A 25,108-nucleotide genomic window follows, 5' to 3' on the forward strand; every position below is an offset into this window, starting at 1 on the left:
TGGATGCTCTCAGTGATGCTCCAAGTGCAGATCCTGCCTTGATACTTCATAAAGTACATGCAGTGCCAGTATCTGAGCTGAGGACTGCAAGTGTGAGATCGAGTGACAGTGTTTCAATATCATCAGTCTCTTCCACTCCAGAGCCACTACCTGGCCAGATGGCAGTACTGGTGTATCTGAAAGGAGAAATTCCCAAAGGTAGTGTTGTGGTGGGAGGAACATTAGAAAGCAAAAGGCGCATCCTTAAATAATCTTCAGCTTGGGAATCAGAAGAGATTGTGGGGTGAGGATGAAGTGGGATTAAGGAGGAGGATAGGTATGAGCAGACTGTCATCTTCCATCTTTTCAGTCCCACCACTGGCCATGGCCTCAGTCATTGCTGCTCCAAAGATGATGAGCACTCTCTCCTCCATGAGGGTGAGGATTCACGGCTGTGCCTGTGCCCTGCTGGTTATCAACCATTGCCTTTGATTGAGAAGGAAGTGTGCCAGTGAGTGTGGTGCAATGTGTTTGGGTGATATGCCTGTCCCAGTCAAATAGTGTGTATAAATTGTGAGATGTGGGTGAGTGATGGGGGTCTGCTGCATTGAGCAGTGTGAGGTTGGTGCTGCAGTTGTCGGAATGTGATTTTCATTAACCTTGACCACTCCCGTGAGTTCATTGAATTTCTTGAAATTTCCAATCCTCAAGGCTGCACTGCTGGCATTGACCTGCATGGTTATCTGCTCCCATTGCCTTCTCAGACTTTGTCTGGAGAGGTGTGCAGTAGATAGATGACCTCTCTCCTCCATTCAATCTCCTGCACCAGTGCCACATCTGAGAACTTTGGAGCTTGCTCTCTGCCATCTCATACCATTCTGGTATCTCTCCCAGGTCAAAGTCATAAGTGCAATGAATTCCAGGGCCTTCTCCAGCCAAAATGCAAAACAAAAACAGAAATACCTGGAAAAACTCAGCAGGTCTGGCAGCATCGGCGGAGAAGAGCAAAGTTGAAGTTGACTTTAAGAGGTGCAGGCTTGTTTTAAGTAGCAAAGGTTAGCTTGAATTCTCATCATTTTGCACCCGCTACTCAGTTTGCATACTTGAACAGCATACTAGGCACTGGCTGAACACTGCGATCACATACATGAGCAAGAAACAAGGAATCTGCATGCTGTATGCATTGGAACAAATGGGCACAGGTTAATCATAATCTCCACTCTCACTTTTGGGTCCTTTCCAACTATTCCCCATTTCTGAATTGCCCCTAGGTTTTGACACTTAACTATAAATTATAATATAAAAAGGGAATAAGGATAGAACATATGACTTTAAAAGGGGCCAGCCTTGGCTCAAGTGGAAGTATTCTTGCATCTAGTCAGAGATTGTGGGTTCAAATCCCAACTCAGAGGCTTGCACACAGAACAAATGTTGACATTCTGGTGTAGTACTGAGGGAGTACTACACTGTCAGAGATGCCACCTTTCAGATGTGATGTCAAACTCAGGTTCTGTCTGGTCTCAGTCAGGTGTTAGAGATCCCATGCCAGTATTTCAAAGAAGACCTAAAGTCCTTTCCAATAATAATCTCTCAACCAACACCAGCAAAACATATTATCTGCTTTGTGTGCAAATTAACCACCACGTTGTCCTTATTACAAAAGTGACTACATTTCAAAATTCACTTCATTGGCTATAAAGTGCTTTAGGGCATTTTGAAGCTGTGAAAAGTTCTGTATTCCCACCATTCACCAGAAACTCAACTGTCTACCATACACAAGGCACAAGTCAGGTGTGATGGAATACTCTCCACTTGCCTGGATGGGTGTAACTGCAAAACACCATGAAGGACAAAGCAGCCCACTTGATTGGCACCCCATCCACTCCTTCGCCATTCACTCACTCCACCATTGATGCATAGTGTATATCATCTATAAGACGCACTGCAGCAATTCACCAAGGCTGCTTCATCAGCACCTTCCAAACCCGCGACCTCTACCGCCTAGAAGGACAAGGGCAGCAGATGCATGGGAACAACACTACCACAAGTTCCCCTCCATGCCACACGCCATCTTCACTTGGAACTATATCGTCATTCCTTTGCTGTTGGTGGGGCAAAATCCTGGAACTCCCTACCCAATAGCACTATGGGTATATCTACACCACATGGACTGCAGGGTTCAAGAAGATGGCTCACCACCATTTTCTCACGGGCAATGAGGAATGGGCAATAAAGGCTGGACGAACCAACAACGCCCACATCCCATGAGGGAATAAAAAGAGTACCTTTTTTTTTCAAACAAAACACAGACTGTGGATGCACTGGTAGTAATCTTCCAAGAATCCTTAGATTCTGGAATATTCTCAAAGGATTGGAAAACTACCAATGTAACACACTTATTCAAAAAGAGAGGGAGACAAAAAGCAGGTAACTATAGGGCAGTTAGCTTAACATCCGTCATTGGGAAAATGAGAGAGTCCATCATAAAGGATGTAACAGCAGAGAATTTAAAAATACACAATATAAACAAGCAGAGTCGGCATGGCTTCATGAAGGAGAAATCATGCCTGCCAAATTTATTGGAATTATTTGAGGTGGTAACAAGCAGGATAGATAGAGGGAAACCAATAGATGTATTATATTTTGATTTCCAAAAGGCACCGCACATAAGGCTACTTAATAAGATAAGAGCCCATGGTATTGGGGGTAGTATATTAGCATGGATAGAGGATTGGCCAACTAATAGAAGACAGAGTTGGGGTAAGGGAGTGCATTTTCAGGATGGTAACCTGTAACTAGTGGAGTGCCACAGGGATCAGTGCTGGGGCCATAATTATTTACAATATATATTAATGACTTGAGTGAGGGAAGTGAATATACTATCGCCAAGTATGCGGATGACACAAAATTGGTGGCAGGGCCAGTGGTGAGGATGACACAAAGATTCTACAGAGGGATATAGACAGGTTAAGTGAGTGAGCAAAAACGTGGCAGATGAAATATAATGTGGGGAAATGTGAGGTTATGCACTTTGGCAGGAAGAATAGAGGAGCTGAATATTATTTAAATGGAAAAAGACTGCAGAAAACTGCAGTAGAGAGGGATTTGGGGATCTTCGTGCATGAATCGCAAAAAGTTAGCATACAAGTTCAGCAGGTATTAGGAAAGGCAAATGGAGTGTTGGCCTTTATTTCAAAGAGAATGAAGTATAAAAATAGGGAACTCTTGCTAAAACTATAAAGGAACTAGTTAGACCACACCTAGAATACTGTGAACAGTTTTGGTCACCTTATCTAAAGAAAGATATATTGGCATTGGAGGCAGCCCAGAGATAGTTCATTGGGTTAATCCAGGGTATGGAGGTATTTTCTTATAAGGAAAGGTTGTGTAGGTTGGGCCTGTACTCAGTGAAGTTTAGAAGAATGAGAGGAAACCTTATTGAAACATATAAGATTCTTAGTGGGTTTGACAGGATAGATGCTGAGAGGTTGGTTCCCCTTCTGGGAGAGTGTAGGACCAGAAGGCATAATCTCAGAGTAAGGGGTCACCCATTTAAGACAGAGATGAGGAGGAATTTCTTCTCTGAGGGTAGTTAATCTGTGGAATTTTTTTTCTATCGCAGAGGGCTGTAGAGGCTGGGTCATTAAATATATTCAAGGCTGAGACAGCCAAATCTTTAATTAGTAAAGGAATCAAGGGTTATGGGGAAAAAGCAGAAGAGTGGAGTTGAGGATTATCAAGTCAGCCATGATCTCATTGAATGGCAGAGCAGACTCAATGGGCCGAATGGCTTACTTCTGCTCCTACATCTTATGGTATTATGTCTGCGCACCTTCATCCAATTATCTTCCTCCCTTTAAACTGTATTACCAGAAGATGACATTTTATATTTAATTCATTCACAGGATGTGGGCTTTGCTGGCTGGGTCAGCATTTTTTGCCCATCCCTAGTTGCCCTTGAGGTGGTGGTGAGCTGACTTCTTGAACCGCTGCAGTCCATGTGGTGTAGGTACACCCACAGCGCTGTTAGGGAGTTCCAGGAGTTTGACCCAGCAACAGTGAAGAAACGGCGATACATTTCCAACTCAGGGTGGTGAGTGACTTGGAAGGGAACTTCCAGGTGGTGATGTTCCCATGTATCTGCTGCACTTGTCCTTCTAGATGGTAGTGGTTGTGGGTTTGGAAGATGTTGACGAAGGAGCCTTGGTGAATTTCTGCAGTGCACTTTGTAGATGGCATACACTGCTATAACAGTGTGTCGGTGGTGGAGGGAGTGGATGTTTGTGGATGTGGTGCCAATCAAGCTGGCTGCTTTGTCCTGGATGGTGTCAAGCTTCTTGAGTGTTGTGGGAGCTGCACTCATCCAGGCAAGTGGGGAGTATTCCATCACACTCCTGACTTGTGTCTTGTAGGTGGTGGACAAGCTCTGGGGAGTCAGGAGGCGAGTTACTTGCTGCAAGATTCCTAGCCTCTGACCTACTCTTGTAGCCACAGTATTTATATGGCTAGTCCAGTTCAGTTTCTGGTCAATAGTAATACCCAAAATGTTGATAGTGGAGGATTCAGTAATCGTAATTCCATTGAACGCCAAGGGACGATGGCAAGATTCTCTCTTGTTGGAGATGGTCTTTGCCTGGCACTTGTGGGCGCAAGTGTTACTTGCCACTTGTCATCCCAAGCTTGAATATTGTCCAGGTCTTGCTGCATATGGACATGGACTGCTTCAGTATCTGAGGAGCCGTGAATGGTGCTGAACATTGTGCAATCATCAGTGAACATCCTCACTTCTGACTTTATGTTGGAAGGAAGGTTACTGATGAAGCAGTTGAAGATGGTTGGGCCTAAGACACTACCCTGGGGAACTTCTGCAGTGATGTCATTGAGCTGAGGTGACTGACCTCCAACAACCATAACCATCTTCCTTTGTGCTAGGTATGACTCCAGCCAGTGGAGAGTTTTCCCCCCGATTCCCATTGACACCTGTTTTGCTGAGGTTCCTTGATGCTACACTTGGTTAAATGCAGCCTTCATGTCAAAGGGACTCACTCTCACCTCACCTCAGGAGTTCAGCTCTTTTGTCCATGTTTGAATCAAGGCTGTAATGAGATCAGGAGCTGAATGGTCCTGCTGCAACCCAAACTGGGTGTCGGTGAGCAAGTTATTGCTAAGCAAATGCTGTTGATGCCCCCTTCCATTACTTTACCGATGATCGAGAGTAGACTGATGGGGCGGTAATTGGCCATGTTAGATTCATCCTGCTTTTTGTGTACAGGACATACCTGGGCAATTTTCCATATACCCGGTTGGATGTCAGTTTTGTAGTTGTACTGGAACAGCTTGGCTAAGGGCTCACCAAGTGCTGGTGCACAAGTCTTCAGAACTATTGCCGGAATATTGTCAGAACCCATAGCCTTTGCACTGTCCAGTGCCTTCAGCTGTTTCTTGATATCACGTGGAGTGGATCAAATTGGCTGAAGACTGGCATGTGTGATGCTGGGGACTTCTGGAGGAGGCCGAGATTGAACACCCACTCGGCACTTCTGGATTAAGATTGTAGCAAATGCTTCAGTCTTACCTTTTGCACTGATGTGCTGGGCTCCTCCATCATTGAGGATGGGGATCTTTATGGAGCCTCATTCCCCAGTGAGTTGTTTAGATCTAGACTAGGCTTCTACACCTCCTTGGAAGATTGACTAATATATGATCATTTTTTATGTCTATAATTTGTTGATTTCTGATTGTTTAGGTAACCGTAGTCTCAGGTTTTCTGCCTTCTGATTGGTTATTGTACCAGTCTTAAATGTCTTCAGTCACCACAATAATTCTACTAAGCTCTGACTCAAAGGAAGTTGTGAGATAATGGAATAGCTTTCATTATATCAAATTTCTGAATTATAATACGTTTTATGATAGGCTTCTATGAAATGGCAGATAGACCATAAGTACCTAGACAAGTCTGCAGCCTGATTCATCAAGAAGAAAATGTAGAGAGACTATGGCCTCAAATTATGAGTAAATCAACATGCAGAGGTCTGGATCTGCAGAACCTTGCAACTTGATTTATGAGAAACTAAATAGCAAGAGGCATAATAATTGTAGTGGGGTGCCTGGAACTTGATTTATCAAAATGCTAATGTACAGAGGCTTGGGCCTCTAAATCTGGAATTCAATTTGTGAGCAATGCATTATAGAGTTGGATAACAAAGTTGGGCCAGGGTCATGGATTTTTTTTTCATGCTTTCAATTATATTGTTAAAAAATTCTCTGAGCAACAGCGTAGCAGATGGACTCTATTAGGGATATTAATGTAGAGTTAACTTAACTCCTGCACCTGCAACCAACACCAGAGATATACTTGTACAGATCAGATTGCCAGATTGGTGTTTGTAGCCTCATCAGATTAACAATTCTGATGACAACGCTAGAAATGAAAGATACCCCACCTTTAAAGGCACATACATGCCGCCACTTCTAAGTTATTTCTAAGCTATTTCAAATGCACTCATTCAAGTAATGTGATTCTGAAAAAAAAACTTTGCTTTGTGAAGATTTATTATACAAAATAAATTGGAGGAGAGGCAGGCTGGAAGAATACACAATTTGGGGCCTGCTTAGCAAGATCGGTGAATACAGATAATATTGAGACTCATTCTAGCCTACAACTGGTTGCAATTTGACCCATGAAGGAAGTAACATGTTTGTACAAACACTGGTTAACCTTTGGTACTTGATGCACCAAGTAATTTTGTTTTACTCTTTCATGGGATGTGGGTATCATTGGCAAGGCCAGCATTTGGTGCTTATTCTTAATTGGCCTAGAACAGAGTGGCTTGCTAGGCCATTTCAGAGGGCAATTAAGAGTCAAGGTCTGGAGTCACATGTAGGCCAGACCAGGTAGAAGGTACAGGACATTAGTGAACCAGATGGGTATTTACAACAGTCAATAGTGTACCATTACTGAGACTAACGTTACAGTTCCAGATTATTAATTGAATTTAAATTCCACCAGCCACCATGGTGGGATTTGAACCCAGAACACAAGCTGAGTCTCTAGATTACTGGGCCAGTGATATCACCACTACACCACTGGCTCCCTCCCCATTGTTGTGATTGTGTTTTTTTGATATTGGTTAAGTGTACAGAATCTCATAAATGGGTGGGTTCCTTTCCTTTGAAGTAAATGTAATATTAAAAATCAGAATTTTGGTTGGTTACATGGGTGAGTTTTTTTGATTGAATGTCACCTAAGTGACAATGTTTTGATGAATAAAACTTCTCTCCCTGCAAAAAAAAACACTCTTCAAAAACAGACATTTAACTGCACCAAGAAAAACAGTGACATTCGGAGGAACACACCAGCCCCTCTTCCGTGATGCAGGGTGAAAGCGAATTTAAGAGGCTACAGATGGTAGAGAACGAGGATAATCTAATTTCATAAGAAAATGAATACAGCAAATTTCAACAGCGGAGCAATTAAGCATTTTATGAAAATAAATCCTCTGCAAAACATTAAGGGAACTCAGGTCTCATTAGTCTGATAGGAATGCATTCAGAACTTCCAGCGTTTTGTGAAAAGCAAACAGCACATTTACAAAGACCCTGGTTCATCACTGAAGACGTTCAGATACATTTAAGCATCAACGGATAATGGGATAAAATTTCTAATCTCTTCGCTGATCTGATTTTCCTAAAAATGCCCCAATAGGGGTGATGTGTGCAGGTATTGTTCTCACTCACCTGTAAGGCCGCTGGCTTCCGCTGAGAGAAATGCACTCCAGGACAAGAAGAAAAATATTCCAGTCTCCAGCATCGGGAATTCACAGAGTTTGGTGAATTTCGTTAAGTAATCAAAGCGTATGTTAAGGAGAAAGAAATGACAACATAAACTATAACCCAATTCCTTTGCTCACCAAATTTCTCCCATTCTGCCACTCTTCCCATCTCCTTCACTTGGGACATAGTTTCCATGAATGCTAGTTGCTCATCACTACCTCACCCAAGTGGCCATTAGGCACCTTGAAGCTTGACCTTGAATATCAGTAGGCTATCTAACTGTGAAGGACATGGCAGCCAAAGCCAATCTTGCCCTCACACGGCATTTACCCATTCATATATACAGCAGGAACACTGACTGGCTTTCCCTTCCTTAACCTGGAACACTTATGAGCAATCAGTGTTTTGACTGCCTTTCCTGCTTAGGAATTGAACCGGAGATCCTGCCCGAAGGCACTGAATCATATGTGGGGAGGCTCTGTGCTTCGGCATCTCTAGCAAGATCTCTATCTTCACACAGGCACCTAGGCTGTGTCAGCAGACTGACCATTAGGCTAAAATTGATAGAGTGCGCACTCCTACATCCACACATGCAGTCCAGCAGAGGTCTTTTTTAAATAAAATGATGAAGGTGAAGAGCGTATCATACAATGCAGGACACCAGCAAGTTTGAGCAGAGTGAGGTACACTAGGGCAGAGAGCATATGAAAACCTGTTCTCTTTACACTTGAAATTTCTAGCCTCTACGAGTTTTACTTTACATTTCCAGAAGTGCAATATTCTTTCCCTTTTTACAGGATTAATTTGATCCTGCCAAGTTTATGTTTCAAAAGGAGGTGAGTTACTCACCACAGGATTCCTCATCTCTGGCCTGCTCTTGTAGCCACAGTATTTATATGGCTAGTCCAGTTCAGTTTCTGCTCAATGGTAACCCCCAAAATATTGATTGTGGGGGATTCTGCAATGGTAATGCCATCAAATGTCAAGGGTGATGGTTAGATTCTCTCTTGTTGGAGATGGTCATTGCCTAGCACTTGTGTGATATGAATGTTACTTGCCACTTGTCAGCCCAAACCAGGATATTGTCCAGGTCTTGCTGCATTTGGACATGGACTACTTCAGTATCTGTGGAATCGCGAATGGTGCTGAATATTTTGCAATTATCAGTGAACACCCCAACTTCTGATCTCAAGATGGAAGGAAGGGCCTCATGATGAAGCAACTGAAGATGGTTGGTCTTAGGACACAAGCAGAGGAACTCCTGCAGTGATGTCCTGGAGCTGAGGTGATTGAACTCCAACAACCACAACCATCTTCCTTTGTGCTAGGTATGACTCCAACCAGTGGAGAGTTTTCCCTGATTCCCATTGACACCAGTTTTGCTAGGGCTCCTTGATGCCACACACGGTCAAATGCTGCCTTGGTGTCAAGGGCAGTCACTCTCGCCTCACCTCGGGAGTTCAGCTCTTTTGTCCATGTTTGAACCAAGGCTGTAATGAGGTCAGGAGCTAAGTGATCCTGGCAGAATCCAAACTGAGTGTCAGTGAGCAGGTTACCGCTTGTTAGTACTGTTGATGACCCCTTCCATTACTTTACTGATGATCGAAAGTAGACTGATGGGGTGGTAATTGGCCGGGTTGGATTTGTCCTGCTTTTCTGTGTACAGGACATATCTGGGCAATTTTCCACATAGCCAGGTAGATGCCAGTGTTGTAGCTATACTGGAACAGCTTGGCTAGGGGGTTGCAAGTTCTGGAACACAAGAATATTGTCAGGGCCCATAGCCATTGCAGTAGCCAGTGCCTTCAGCCATTTCTTGATATCACATGGAGTGAATCGATTGGCTGAAGACTGGCATCTGTGCTGCTGGGGACCTCCAGAGGAGGCCGAGATGGATCATCCACTCGGCACTTCTGGCTGAGGATTGTTGCAAATGCTTCAGCTTTATCTTTTGCACTGATATGCTGGGCTTCCCCCATCATTGAGGATGGGGATATTTGTGGAGCCTCCTCCTCCAGTGAGTTGTCACCATTCACGATTGGATGTGGCAGGGTCGCAGAGCTTAGATCTGATCTGTTGGTTGTGGGATCGCTTAGCTCTGTCTATCATTTGCTGCTTCTGCTGTTTGGCACTCAAGTAGTCCTGTGTTGTAGCTTTAAGGTTGACACATCATTTTTAGCTATGCCTGGTGCTGCTCCTGGCATGCCTTCCTGCACTCTTCATTGAACCAGGGTTGATCCCCTGGCTCAGTAGTAATGGTAGACTGGGGATATGCCAGGCCATGAGGTTACAGGTTGTGGTTGAGTAAAATTCTGCCACTGCTCATAGGATGCCCAGTCTTAAGTTGCTAGATATGCTTGAAATCTATCCCATTTAGCCTGATGGTAGTGCCACGCAACACAATGTAGGGTACCCTCAATGTGAAGACGGGTCTTCATCTCCACAAGGACTGTGTGGTAGTCACTCCTACAGATACTGTCATGGTCAAATGCATCTGTGGCAGGCAGACTGGTGAGGAGGAGGTCAAGTATGTTTGCCCCTCTTATTGGTTCCCTCACCACCTGCTGTAGACCCAATCTAAAAGCTATGTCCTTTAAGACTCAACCAGCTCAGTCAGTAGTGGCTACTGAGCCACTCTTCGTGATGCACATTGAAGTTCCCACCCAGAGTACATTCTGCACCCTTGCCAGCCTCAGTGCTTCCTCCAAGTGGTGTACAACATGGAGGAGCACTGATTCATCAGCTGAGGGGGAGCAGCACGTGGTAATCAGCAGGAGGTTTCCTTGCCCATGTTTGACCTCGTGCCATGAGACCTCAAGGGGTCCAGAGTCAATGTTGAGGAATCCCACCGATCCCCACCCCCCCCTCCAAGATTTTAGTGAGGATCATTTCTGGTCCATTCAGTTTCATTCCTTATAGACTTTCTAGCTGTTTGCTACAGCTGAGTGGCTTACTAGCCCATTCCAGTGGGTAGTTAAGAGTCAACCACATTGCTGTGGATCTGGAGTCACATGTACGCCAGACCAGGTAGGGATGGCAGATTTCCTCCCCAAGGTGCATTACAGTAATTGACAATGGTTTCATGATCATCATTAGACTTTTAATTCCAGATTTTTATTGATTAAATTCAAATTCCACTAGCTGGGATTCAAACCCGGGTCCTCCAGATCATTAGTCCAGTGACAACGCCACTACTTCACCGCCTCCCCACATACCCTCCTTTCTTTACCTCCGAGTCATGTTTAAAGCTTAAACAACCAGAGAAGAAAATTTATATTACCATAATTGAGAGAAAGCCTGGGCAATAATCAGGAACAGGGTCTATAGCTAATACATTCCTCCTTAGCCCTGTGATACCAACAGCAATTGTACTTTCCTCACTGCAGCACTGAAAATCATTCATCAAAGACCAAAGATGCAACCTTTCTAGTTTATTACTCAGCACCACACCACAGGGTGCATTTATCAGAGTCACTGGGGAAGTCAATCATTCATTCAGGCTTAAATTTTATATATTTTTTTTCTCTTTTAAACCTACGTGACCTTTCACTTGCGACTCACAGATGTTCGCAGTTCTACACAGTTCTATGAGAATTTCTAAAGCTGATTATAAAGCAGAATATGATTTGCTGGCTGCATTTGAGATTTCTAAATGTCACTCATTTTCGTGTTTTCCCACTGACAACAGTGTAATTGGGACACACTTTTCAAATGCGTGTTTCTCCCCCACACAGCTCTGACTGCATGTCGCTGTCCTGTGGGTTGGCCATGGTTAGTTTTTGATTTCCATGAAACTGTCATGTTGCTGTTCCAGAAAATTCCACTGCATTTTCAACTCTCCCTTTTTCTTTTCATAAGGTTAACCTTATTGCTGGTGATTATTTAACCAAGGGGCTCAGAAGTCAAAAATTAGAAGTGTTTGTTGACTTTAAAGCATCAATCTCACTTGAAAGGACCCCTATTCTTAAAAAAATTAAATTCTTATAAGGAACTATTAACTTCTATGTCCTTTTTGATTACTTCAGTCTTTTTGTTGAGTTTTACTGAATACTAATTACAAGTGGAATACCTACAAGCTTTGGTGTTATGACTATTTTCCTTCACAATCTATATTAACACCTTAAATGAACGTGACGCTGGAACAGTCCACAGTTTTCAGATACCACAAAGATTTGTGCAAGTGTTAGAACATTGAAGGAAAAAATAATGACTTAATCTGACCCAGATATGATGAGAGATTAGACTGAGTCTGGCAGATGACACTTAATGCAGATAAATGCAGTGTTATGCATATGGCTTGGATTTATGCCAGGAACATGTATACAGGCAGGATTTTAAACTAAAGTATGCTGATTCAGAAGAAAACCCTAAGTGTTATAGCACATGAATCCCTAACGGTTCAAGACTAGTGCCAAGGTGCAATAACAAAAGCCGTCAGAGTATTAGGATGTTGGGGAGATAGACACCAGAATATAGAAAGAGAGAAAAGGAATAAGGTGCAAAAGGGGTGAGAGTTTTGGATGGCATTAGAGAAAGAAGTAGCACCATATTAAGTAGAAGCAGACTAAGGAGGATGACAAGGAATATAAAGACAGGTTTACACTGCGTGTATATAAATGCATAAAGTGTGGTGAATAAGATTGGCGAGCTACAAACACAAATAGCCATGTAGTGGCAATCACAGGAATGGGGTTTAAAATATTGAGGACTGGGTGCTTAATACTCAAAGATACAAAGTGTTCAGAAAAGACAGCAAAGGAAAAAAGGGAGGTGGGGTGACAGTACTGATTAGGGAAGACATTATTGCATTGGAAAGAAAAGATGCCCTTGTGGGAGCAAGGATAGAATCCATCTCATAAGAGTTGAGTGGCAAAGAGTGGATGATCACACTATTGGGGATATTCTATAGGCCTCCAAATAGTGAGAGAGAAATAGAAGAGCAAACCTGCAGGGAAATCAAAGAGGAGATGTTCAAGAACTATATAGTGGTGATGTTGGGGGACTTCAACTACACAAATATGTTAGAGTAGAGGATAAGGAGGGGAGGGATTTCTGAAATGTATTCAGGAGAGCTTCCTGGATCAGTATGTTCTCAGCCCAACTAGAATGAAGGCATTTTGGGATCTGATGCTGGAGAATGAGGCGGACCAAGTGTCACGGACACTTGGGTAACAGTGATCATTGTATCATAAAATTTAGATTAGCAATGGAGAAAAGCAAGGAACAATCTAAACTAGATCTTTGAAATTGGAAGAGAGTTAGCTTGAATGGGACGAGAAGGGACGTAGCCAGATGTTATGACCAGGGGCGGTGTTCATTGCTGCGCAAACCAAATCCCAGAGGGAAACTTAGCTTACGGGCCATAACCTTGTTTTTGTATTCTGACAAAGAGATGATGACGTACCGACCTCAGTAGTAAGAGGTCCAGTAACACTTTTGGGTTTTTTAAAATTAAAAGTAAAAGTTTTTTTTAAATAAAAGAAAATTTAGGTATGCAAGATTACAGTTACACAATTAAGGTTAGTCTTGCAAAGTATTCCCCCAAACACGCTCTCTATTTGGTCAAACCCACAGGTAAACACCCTCCAGGCAACACTCCCTTGCCTATGTTTAAATATGAAAAGTCTAGTAATATCACACAAAGCAAACTGCTGTAGCTTCAACATGACCTTTACCTTCTTCCACTTTGCGATGGAATTCACTTGAGAATAAAACTATTTGCTGCATCCCAAGACTTCTCAACAGCTCAAACAGCTCCAGCTATCTCTAGCCCAACAGCTATCCAGCTCAACAGCTAAATCCAGTTATCCACAGTAACTCTAATATACTTTTTTCCCTTTCATCTCAGTCCCATTGTTCTCACACACCACTCTGAACTCAAACCCTCCCAAATAGAAGATCTTTCATGCTTCCATCTTGTCTTCGCTTTTGGGTTAATAAAATATCATATCCCCTCTAATGGTTACCTATGAGACTACTGCAAGATGCAAATATGTTTCTCATCACCTCTGACTCCTCTTTGCTGGTCAAACAAGCTCTCAACTTAGCTAAAAATGCAAATGTTAGATCTAACCTATTTATTTGCAGCTCAAACTTAACACCTCTATCCTTTTCATGTTTCCAACCCTCAAGACAACCTGAGTCCTATTAAACTCTTGCCCAGATTTTAAAAAATCACACAGACACCCCACCTTCTTTACAGAATAACACAATATTCTCCAAAATATTAAAAAAACCCATCTATTCTCACACCAGGATAAAATGGAATCAAAGATTGACAGGAAAGATTATAATAGAGCTATGCATGATCATTAAGGAGATGATGTTTCAGGTACAGGCTAGGTACATTCCAACAAGGGCAAAAAGTAAGAGAACCAAAGCCAGGCCTCCTTAAATGACGAGGAAAGAGAGAGTGTGAACAAAAAAAAAGAGGGTGTATGATGCATGTCAGGTGAATTCTTCAAGCAAGAACCAGGCTAAATACGATAAATTGAGAGGGGAAATGAAGAGAAAATGACAACTGGCAAAGAAAGAATACAAAGCATGGAATGGCAATTGACAGTTACCAGCACATGAATAGTATGTGGGTAGTAAGAGGTAGGGTGGGGCCTATTAGGGACAAAGAAGGTGATATATTCTTAGAAAAACAGGCAAGGCTGAAATACTTAATGAGTACTTTGTATCGGAGTTTATTACGGAAGAGGATGCTGACAAAGTATCAGTAGAAGCAGATTTGGTAGAGGTAATGGATAGATGTCAATGTGACATCCTTATTGAAGAAAGGGTGCAAGGACATTCCTAGTAACTACAGGCCAGTCAGATTGATAGCAGTGATGGATAAGGTTTTAGAAACAACAACCATGGGAAAAAACCCACAAGCACTTGGAGAGGTTGGAGTTAATTAAGGAGAGCCAGCACAGATTGGTAAAAGGTAGATTGTGCTTGATTAATTTAATTGGTTGTTTTGATGAGGTGATAGTGAAAGTTGGTGAAGGGAAAGCAATGGATGTTACCTATATGGATTTTAAGAAACCATTTGACAAAGTACCACATAAAAACCTGGTTAACAAAATTGAGGCTCATGGAATAGCAGGGTCAATGTCAGCTTGGATAAAACAACCTTTAAGGAAGATTAAGGAAGATTGGTTTAAGGAAGATGGTCGACAGTGGTCTTCCCCAAGGGTCAATGCCAGGAACACTGCTTTTTTCAACATTTATAATTGACTTGGATATTGAAATACAGAATAAAATTTCAAAATCTGTCGATGATGCCAAACTTAAGAGGTGTGGCAGACGGTGAGGATGATACAAACCAATTGCAGCAGAATGGGCAAATAAGTGTGAGATTGAATTTAATACAGAGAAATTTAAGGTGATGCAGTTTGGCAAAAGCTTATTGGGAAAGGCAATATAGACTAAATGACACAGTTCTGAAGAGTGTGCAGTAACAGAGGGACCCAGGGGTACATGTGCATAGATCTTATGTGGCAGGACATATTGACAGAGTAGTCAGCAAAGCATATGGGATCTTGGGCTTAGAAACATAGAAAATAGAAGCAGGAGTAGGTCATTCAGTCAATCCAGCCTGCTCCACCATTCAATATGATCATGGCTGATCCTCTATCTCAAAGTCATACTCCTGCTCTCGTCCCATACCCCTTGATGCCTTTAGAGTCTGGAAATCTATCTATTTCCTTCTTAAATATATTCAAGTGACTTGGCCTTCACAGCCTTCTGTGATAGAGAATTCCATAGGTTCACCACCCTCTGAGTGAAGAAGTTTCCCCTCATCTCAATCCTAAATGACCTACCCCCTATCCTGAGATTGTGATCCCTTGATCTAGACCCTACCAGCCAAATGAAACATCATTCCTGCATCCAGTCTGTCCAGCCCTGTCAGAATTTTATAAGTTTCAATGAGATCCCCTCTCATTCTTCTAAACTCGTGAATACAGGCCTAGTTGGCCCAATCTCTCCTCATACAACAATCCTGCCATCCCAGGGACCAGTCTGCTGAACCTTCACTGCACTGCCTCAAGGCATTTGAGGACAAAGGCAGGGAAGTTATGCTCAACCTTGATAAAAGGTTGGTTATACAGCCAGAGTATTGCATCTAGTTCTGATCACCACACTTTAAGAATATAGAGGGTCTTCGAGAGGGTGTCAAGGAGGTTTACCAGAATGGTTCCATGAAGGAGGGATTTTAACTGCGAGGTTAGGTTGAAGAAGCCGGGGTTGTTCTCTTTGGAGTAAAGAATATTGAGGAGAGATTAGATATGTGCACAAGGTATAGGTTTTGTTCAGGTTTGTAAAAGCTGTTCCTATTAGCTGATTTTAAAATTGTATTCCCTTGTCATTGTAAGTTTTGGCAAGAGATGCAGGGAAGATGTGAGGAAGAATGCTTTTTTTTTTTAAATGCAGCTTGTGGTAATGACCTGGAACTCTGCCTACAAGGCTGATGGAAGCAGAGACGATGAATGATTTCAAATGGAAATTAAATCACACTTGAGGGAAATAAACTTACAGGGCTATGGGGACAGAGTGGAGAAATGGGACTGATTGGATTACTCTGCAGAGAACTGGCATGGATACAATGAACTGAATGGCTTCCTTCTGTGCCATAATGACTATATGTGATGCTAGAATGATGCAGTATGTTACAAGAAGCACAGGCCCCTGGTTTAAGACCAGTGTTCATCAAGTATTTGTCCCAACACACAATGGGTGAGATGGAAGCCAGGGAAAATACTTGGAATGTCATTTGAAGGCATGGAGGCAGAGGAGAGATTAAAGAAGAGATTTATAAGAATGGTTCCAGGGATGAGAGATTACGTTTACTTGGAGAGACTGGAATTTTTTTTCTTCAATAGCTGTAGAATCGGTATCAGAGGGCATAGATTTAAAATGGTTAGCAAAAGGTCCAGAGGTAATGTTGTGAAAAGGTTAAGCAGCAAGTGGTTAGAATTTGGAATGCACTGCCTTATAGAGTGGTGGATACAAATTCAACTGTAGCTTTCAAAAGGGAATTAGATTAAATACTCAAAGGATAATTGGAGGGATGGGTGAAGAGTGAAGGACTAACTGGATTGCTTTTCGAAAGAGCTTTCTCAGATTTGATGGGCAAAATGGCTTCCTTCTGTGCTTTAACACTCCATGATTCTATGGAGGCTGACTGGATAGGCCTCAAAGCTAGGTGCAGGGATCGCAATGCATAACTAACATTCAATGTAGTGCAGGCAGCATGCCAAATCCATGCTTCCTGCTCATTCAAATGGTTACTCTGAGAGGCAATGCTAACCATGCTCTTCATTGGCTGCACACATCAGCTGGGGGCCCAACAGCACTCGTACCTGCTAGCCCTTTTTGTCCTTTGCTTTACTGATTGCAACTACAGAGTCATAGTCATCATCTGGCCTAAAAGACAAGTTGCAGGCCTTCACGGCACATGCAGTCAGGTTTTCGATTGGTTAGAACTAAAGGGATAGGTGTTTTTCAGAGTGACATCTGAAGGAGAAAAAAATCTAGGATTAAATTCCCCCCCAAGGGCATTTGTTCCTTCTTTCTTCAACAAATATGAAAATGGACGCTACTGGTTCAAACATAAAATTTTCAATTGAAGCCTCACAGAGAACCTTGCTGCAATAGTGCAGTAATTAGAGTTTAGGGAAATGTAGGACTGTAGCTTTAAGAATAATCCTGTGTTATAAGATCGCATGAACTGTGTAGACCAGTGTGTTAGCAGCACAGAGAGAGTTCTTCATTAGTTATGCAGTTTGATGCACCCAGGTAGTTGATGCTACTGTCTTGCAAATAAAGTTAGATGTTTCAACCAAGAAAAGTTGTCTGAAGATCCACTCTTTAACAAAGCCAGCCTGTAGTGTGTGTTCCTCCAGAGATAAAAGGCTATTGCAGCACTAAGGATGAATTGGTACCCACACTAGTCAAGTGTTGGATATTATAAAAGGTACATGAGCAAAACCTGCTGAATTCTTACCTGTCCCATCGAAGGACTAGAGGGTAGGTCTTAGTTCATATTGACCATACCATCACTATCTCTAATGGGCATTAAGTCCTACTGGAGTCTTCCCATTTTCTAAGCTGGTTGCTAGATTTTTTTTTTAAATCACCCTCTCCCTCCATTTATCTCACTCGTGATCATCCTCCCGAACTTCCATTTTTTTATCCTATCCTTTTGGCTTCTCAGCTCCCTTTCCCTCTCTGTACCATCACTTCTTGAGGAATTATGAACACTGTTAACACTGGAAATTACTATACCCAAATGTGACTCAGCAGCATGGCCTGAGTCCACTTTGGGAAGCTGTTCCATCAAATAAAAATGCTGGTATAACTGCATTGCCAGTTTGTTACTGGTTGGGTACCCCTTGTCCAGGACATCACCTGGCCAGAAAACATGCTACTTGTAATCTCCTAACTCTCTCCTTCAACTTCAAGCAGTGACAATGGCTAATCCTCTCATTTTACTGTCGAAAGACATCACAAACATTGTAAAAGCTAAAACATAAAAAATCATAAATTGTTGCAGTATCTCCGGTATCTCAGCCCCATAGCCATCACATGCAGTGGTATTTTCTCACTTTAACCTGTGGTTCTAAAACAACTGGGTGCCTCCTTGAACCTCAACTCTTTTCCTTTCTACCTCCAGCCATTTTCCTGCTCCATATGAAAACATAAGTTTGATTTCTTTCTTGATATGCTATTCTGATCTTTTGCCACAAACTTATTTTTTTCTCTGCATTAATGATATTATCAGTGCTCCTTTTAACTTCCTTCATTTGTACCTTCCAAGTTCCCAGGATGCTGTCCTCCTCCTTACAGCACCACTATATAAAAATGATTATGTACACAGTCTCTATTCTAACTCATTCTTTCCCAGGACTTCAACTCCCAGAAGCTCCTGACAACCATCCTCACATTTTCCCATCACCTTCAAGCTTTAAAAAACCCTAAATTGGCATCAATTCAATATTTCCTCATTTATCTTACCTTAGTCAAACCTGGAACATTGGCGTTGGCCCAATTACTGAGGTTTCTCTGTAATTCTTTTTGAAATGGTTTGCTGTCCAGTTGCTACTGCCTTCTGAAAGTAACTGGTCCAAATGGAGGATCGACAGATTGGGGAATTGTGGGCTTGAACTTGCATCCTGCTCCCCTGCGGAGCGGCCTGTTGGTCAACTTGTCAGCAGTGACGTGGTAGATAGCTAGAAAATCCACAGCAACTCCTGTCCTGAAAAAATATCTCCACAAGCAAGCCTGAGCAGATTGCTGAGAAGAGATGAAGTTGCGTGTCTATTACAAAGGCTGGAGCATATGATTGGATCTCATTACCTGTCACAGCATAGTTAATCAATAAAACACAAATCAGCTTTGCAATATGAGAATTCATCTGAACAAGGACCATGGTTGGTGCTGTCGTTGCTCAGCTGTGATGGAAAAGCTACAGAGGAAATGTTTTTTCTACCAGTATTTTCTCCACACAAATGATGCACAACAATTATGTAGACTGCCTGCACTCTCTGAACTTACTGACCTCTTCCCTGCGATTTAACAAGCCATTAGGAAGTTAAGTAATCTAAATTGATCACCAGCGCAAATCAGACCAATTAAGGAGATCCACTAAGATTAGCTCCGAGGCGAAGATGTTTTATTTGAAATTAAAGGATGAAAAATGAATATGATCAGCTTCACTGGCGAACTATGGAGATAAATTTTGCATAATTCTTACTGTTTACACTGAAAGGATATCAAAGCCGTGACAATGCCATATGCTGACCCCATGGCAAATGAGCCAGCAAAAATCCAAGCAAAGTTCCCAACTGATTTGAAGAAAGCAGCAGCATCAAATGTATCTGGGTTGTCCGTTGGGCTGTATAAGGATATGGAGCTGGTGAAAAGAAAAGGAGAAACATTAGCATGGGTCAAACCATCAGGACAGTTTCGAGGGTTCACTTGTGACCAAATCACTAAAAGCTAGCGCACAGGTTACAAAGGTAATCAAAACGGAGAAGGGAATGTTGGTCTTAATCTCAGTGGGGTTAGAATTCAGAAGTGAGGGAGTGATGTGTCAGCTGTTCGGTTGCTATGGAGGACAACATCAGGAGCACTCTGCTCCGTTTTGGATAATGCTTCAGAAAAGCTGTATGGGGCACAATGCAGGTGCACCAGAATGATACCTTGACTTAAAGTTTCTTTAAAAATCATGAGGACGGTTTGCATTAATTTTAGCTTCTACTGCCTTGAGTTTAGAAGGTAGATGGGTCCCTAAATCGAAATTTAAAATGTCCAATAGGGCAGATACAGAGAAATTATTTCCACTTGCGGGTGAATCCAGAACAAGGCGGCATAATCTTAAAATTAGAGTTAGGTCGCATGGCAGTGAAATCAGGACGTACTTTTTATACATGAAAGGTAGTCAACAATCAGAAAATCTCACCCTAACGAGTTCTAGATACTGGGTTAATTTAAATTCGTGGGTCAAGAGATCTGGAGCAAAGACAGGTCAATGAAGATGAGGCAGATCAGCCTAATTGAGTGGCGGTAGAACAGGAGGCTTGAGGGGCTGAATGGCTTACTCCTGTTCCTACACAATAAAGAACAGATTTTTAGATAGAGCCAGAATAATTTATGGCACAGAAGGAGGCCATTCAACCCAACGAGTCCATGCCAGCACCCCGCAGAGAATTCCAGTCAGTCCCATTTCCCCGCTTGGTACATGTAGCCCTGCAAGTTTATTTCCTTAAAGTGCACATCCAATTTCCTTTTCAAATCACTGATTGTTTCCACATCCAGCACCCTCGTAGGCAGCGAGTTCCAGATCATTTCCACTCACTGTGTAAAGAAATTTTCCCTCACATTCCCCTGACATCTCTTGCCTTGCACGTCTTTATTCAATTCCCATCAGGCTCCTGTCTGTCCATTGTACTAGCCTATCTATGTCCTGTTTCAGGCAACTTGTATCATCCTCACTGTTTGCCATTCCTCCAAGTATCATTGGCATGTTTTGAAATTTTACTCCAAGTCCCAAGATTCAAGTCATTATATATAGCAAAAAATGCTATGGCCCGATTATTTAGCCTTGGGGAACACCACTGTCCATCACTCTCCAGTCCAAAAAACAACCATCTACCACAACTCACTGCTTTCTGTCCTTAAGCCAATTTTTTATCCAATTGCACACATGCCCACGTATTGCATCAGCCTCAATTCTGTTAATCAGCCTTTTATGTGGCACTTTGTTAAATGTTTTCTTAAAATCCACACAGACAACATTCACCACATTTCCTTCATCAGCCTTCTTTGTTACTTCATTAAAAAACTCAATTAGGTTAGTCAAGCACGACCTGCCTTTTACAAATCCGTGCTGCCTCCCCTTAATTAACTCAAATCTCTCCAAAGTGCCTGTTGATTTTTTTTCCTGCTTAAGGATTCTAGAACCTGGTCAACCACTGATCTTAGAATAACTGGCCTGTGATTGCTTGGACTGACCTTGCAATCCTTCTTGAATGAGGGTGTCACATTTGCCACTTTCCAATCCTCTGGCCCCTCACCCATATCTAGGGAAGCTCGAAAAATTAAGGCAAGTCCTTCCATTACCTCCACACCCACTTCCTTCAGCAAGCCATTTGACCAGGTGAATTATCTACCCTAAGCATAACCAGCCTTTCCAGTCCCTCTTTTCTTTCGATTTTCACACTATCCATTGCCTCCACTATCTCTGATTATACTAATACTTTGTCAGATTCTTGTTCCTTAGTAAAGGCTAGTACAAAGAACTCTTAAGTATTCTAGCCTTGCTCTGTCTTGCCCGCTCCACCATTTGCTACTTGCTTACTACTTACAAGCTGATGAAAGATTTTTGGGTTTCCTTTTGTGTTGTTTGCCATTCTATTCTCATACTCTCTCTTTGCCAGTTTTATTTTTCTCTTCACCTCCCCTCTCAACCCATTTTAGTTAACCTAGTCTTCGCTTAACAACTTACCTGACATGCATCACACAACCTCCTTTTTTGTTTCATCATAATCTCTATCTCCCTCATCATCCAAGGAGCCACACTTTTCGCTCCTTTACCTTTCGCCCTTGTTGGAATGTACCTAGCCTGTACCTGAAGCATCGCTTCCTTGAAGGTCACGCATTGATCTGTTACAGTTTTTCCTGTCAGTCTCTGGTTCCATTTTACTCTGGCTAGATCCCTTCTTTCGCATTGAAATTAGCCCTCTTCCAACTTAGAAGTTCTATATTAGATTGCTCTTCTCCATTATTAAACTAAACCTTATGATATGATGGTCATTCATACCCAAATGTTCCCCCACAGATACTTGGCCCAATTCATTCTCCAGCATCAAATCCAGAAATGCCTCCTTTCTAGAACAAAAACAAAACCACCTGTAAAAACTCAGCAGGTCTGACAGCATCTGTGGAGAGGGATACAGTTGACATTTCAAGTCCGTGTGACCCTTCATCAGAACTAAGACATATAGAAATGAGATGAAATATAAGCTGGTAGAAGGGCATGAGACAGGAGAGCTCGATAGAGGGCCAGTGATAGGTGGAGGTCAAGAAGAGACTGCCAAAGATGTCATAGACAAAAGGACAAAGGGGTGTTGATGGTGGTGATATTATCTAAAAGATGTGATAATGAGGACATTAAGGGAAGCAAGCTAATGGCAGATGGGCCCTAGTGGGGGTGGGGTGGGGGGGGGGGGAAGGGATCTAAATGGGCTAAAAGGTGGAGATGAAACAATAGATCGAAATAAATTTAAAAATAGGAGGGAAAAGAAAAAAATATAGTGTAAAAAACAAATTATAAATTATTGGAAAAAGGGAGATCGGAAAGGGGGTGGGGATGGAGGAGAGAGTTCATGATCTGAAATTGTTGAACTCAATATTAAGTCCGGAAGGCTGCAAAGTGTCTAGACGGAAGATGAGGTGCTGTTCCTCACTGCCAACTGTAACAGATCAATGCGTGACCTTCAAGGAAGCGATGCTTCAGGTACAGGCTAGGTACATTCCAAGAGGATGTTCACGTTCCAGTGAAGCTTTCAGTTTTTGCACCTTATTTTCCTTTGCTACCTCCATGTGCTAGTGCCCACCTCACTGCCAGTTTAGTTTAAACCCTCCTCAACCGCAATAGTAAACCTTCCTTCAAGGATATTAGTCCCAGTCCTGTGGAGGTGCACCCATCTGTTTTGAATAGCTACTTTCTGTCCCAAAACTAGTCCCAGTGCCCCAAGAATCTGAAGCCCCCCCACCCACCCCTGCTTCAAGCCTTGCATTGATTCTCCCTGTTTTCCTATTTCTACTTTAGCTAGCAGGCGGCACTGGGAGTAGTCTAAAGATTGCTACCCTCTCCGTCTTTACACTCTTCAACAAACATCAACATAAGGGGTTTCATTGCTAAGGAAATGGGAAACTTTCCCACTTTACATCCACAAGCACTCCCATGTCAGATATGTCATAAAAGAGCACAATCTTCTGCCCTCATGTTCCTTAGCCACTACTTCAGAAGAACAAGCTTCATTCCAAGCCGTCCTTAAAGACTTCCACTGAATAAAATCCCTTTTACTGAAGTCTGGGACAAATACAAAACAAATCTATCATGTTTTTCTCTTTTCAAAGACATACTCCTCATTAAAAATTGCAAATCAGCTCTCAGGTCACTTTCAGACAGGAGATGGGTAACTTTAGTCTGCATCAAATTACCCAGCATTCATTGAACGTTCCCTTCTCCTCCCAAAATCAGTTGGAGTTTTTCTGAAATTAGGCTAATAGACTTCTAGGACAATTTACCGAGGAAGGTCACTGCACAAACAGGATCAAGAACAACTGGACTTATTTCTGGAGAGATTAGGAATTGAGGGACAGTTTGAAAATGCTTTTTTAAAGTGTTGAGCTAGATGATAACAAAATAGGCAGCTGTATCTTATTCTTAGAAGCTCTGCATTCTTAATCTCTTCCCGATCTTCTAGATTTTAGACTAGATTCCCCTCAAAGTTACATATAAATGCTGAAACTTCTGTCAGTGAATAGTAAATGTAGCTTCTTTGTGCCTTCCTCTTTCTGTTTACAATACAGACATGGGACAATTACAGTCCTACATAATTACCGTGCAGAATATTACTGCTGTCCTGAAAACATTTACAGACGAATGTCATTCAACTCTACATTGCTGATCCAGCAATGAGATAAATACCAGGACTCCTCATAACTTGCAGCTGCTCAAGATAATTTTTTTTTTACATAGTCAAACATGTTTCCCCATTAAAGCTGCAATCTGTAGACGTTAGTCACAAACCCTGTAAGACATTTGGTTATTTATGAACCCATATGCCTTCTGGATTTAAGTACTTAGACTCGCCAGTATTCCACTCATTAGAAGAGATCGTTTTCATCAGTTTTTATATTTTACAAATTGGCTTTACTGGCAGTTGAGGTTTACAAGAGGACGGAGCAATATGTAATATCTTATGAATCAAGCCTTTATTAAATGACAGACGAAATAAATCAAACGCTAATCACAGAAGCTGTAGAGGCTCTGGAAATGTCTTTAATCAGAAATTGAAGTCTCGCTTTTAAACTAAGCCATGTTGGTGTGTCGGAGGGAGGCCAGTGGGTAACATATTTGAGTCAGACATCAGTTTTAAACTTTCCCTGGTATTGTGCTCCACTGACACATGATCTGAACCCTCATTATTCTTGAAAGAGCATTAGGTGAAAACCAGGTTTATAGGGCCAACAAGCAGCCCATTTTTCACTTTGCGTCAAGCATATATCAAGCTAGGCAGAAATAGGAGACCAGCCTCCATCTACACTGATTTCAAACCTGCACTTAACAGACACGGCCAATTATTTTTCACCCTTCAGGGGTTGGGCTGACAATAGTGCACAATGGAAATTAATTTGATTGCAAATCATGAATACAAATCTCAACATTCATTTCATAAAGCTTCACAGTATTTCACATTGGGCTGTGAATAATTTTGACTTTGGGGGATGGTATAAGACAATAAATATATTTTGATTTTCATTTGCGTTAAAATAAAGCTTAGTAAATTTTGAACATCAACCAGAGTCAAGTGGAATACACTCAGGTTGAATAGACAACCAACTAACTCAGTCAATGTAGGCTCAGGTGGAATGCGCTACCACCGAGCTTGGTGAATGGACAATCGTGTACAATAGTGACACCTAATTTAGGGAATGTAAACGCAGGTGAAATAGTCTAATACCTAGTTCACTGAGTGGTGACAAAAGCAGTTTAGTATCCAGTTCAGAAAAGACCAATGTGTAGCTCTGTGAATGCTGAATAGCAATATAGTAAACTGCACTTAAAACAGCAATA

General features: G+C 42.1%; 1 protein-coding gene across 1 annotated transcript in view; it reads right to left on the bottom strand.

Annotated features, from left to right (window-relative positions):
* LOC144693957 (sodium/hydrogen exchanger 9-like) overlaps positions 1–25,108 on the bottom strand; it is a 364,072-nt gene that overhangs the window by 217,377 nt on the left and 121,587 nt on the right. The window contains exons 7-8 of the mRNA XM_078564226.1: positions 19,516–19,654; positions 7,717–7,822 (exon numbers count right to left, since the gene is read on the bottom strand). Coding sequence (XP_078420352.1) covers positions 7,717–7,822; positions 19,516–19,654 — 245 coding nt within the window. The remainder of the gene's footprint in view (positions 1–7,716; positions 7,823–19,515; positions 19,655–25,108) is intronic.

The sequence above is a fragment of the Cetorhinus maximus genome, chromosome 19, assembly GCF_964194155.1.
Source record: "Cetorhinus maximus chromosome 19, sCetMax3.hap1.1, whole genome shotgun sequence".
Taxonomy (NCBI): domain Eukaryota; kingdom Metazoa; phylum Chordata; class Chondrichthyes; order Lamniformes; family Cetorhinidae; genus Cetorhinus; species Cetorhinus maximus.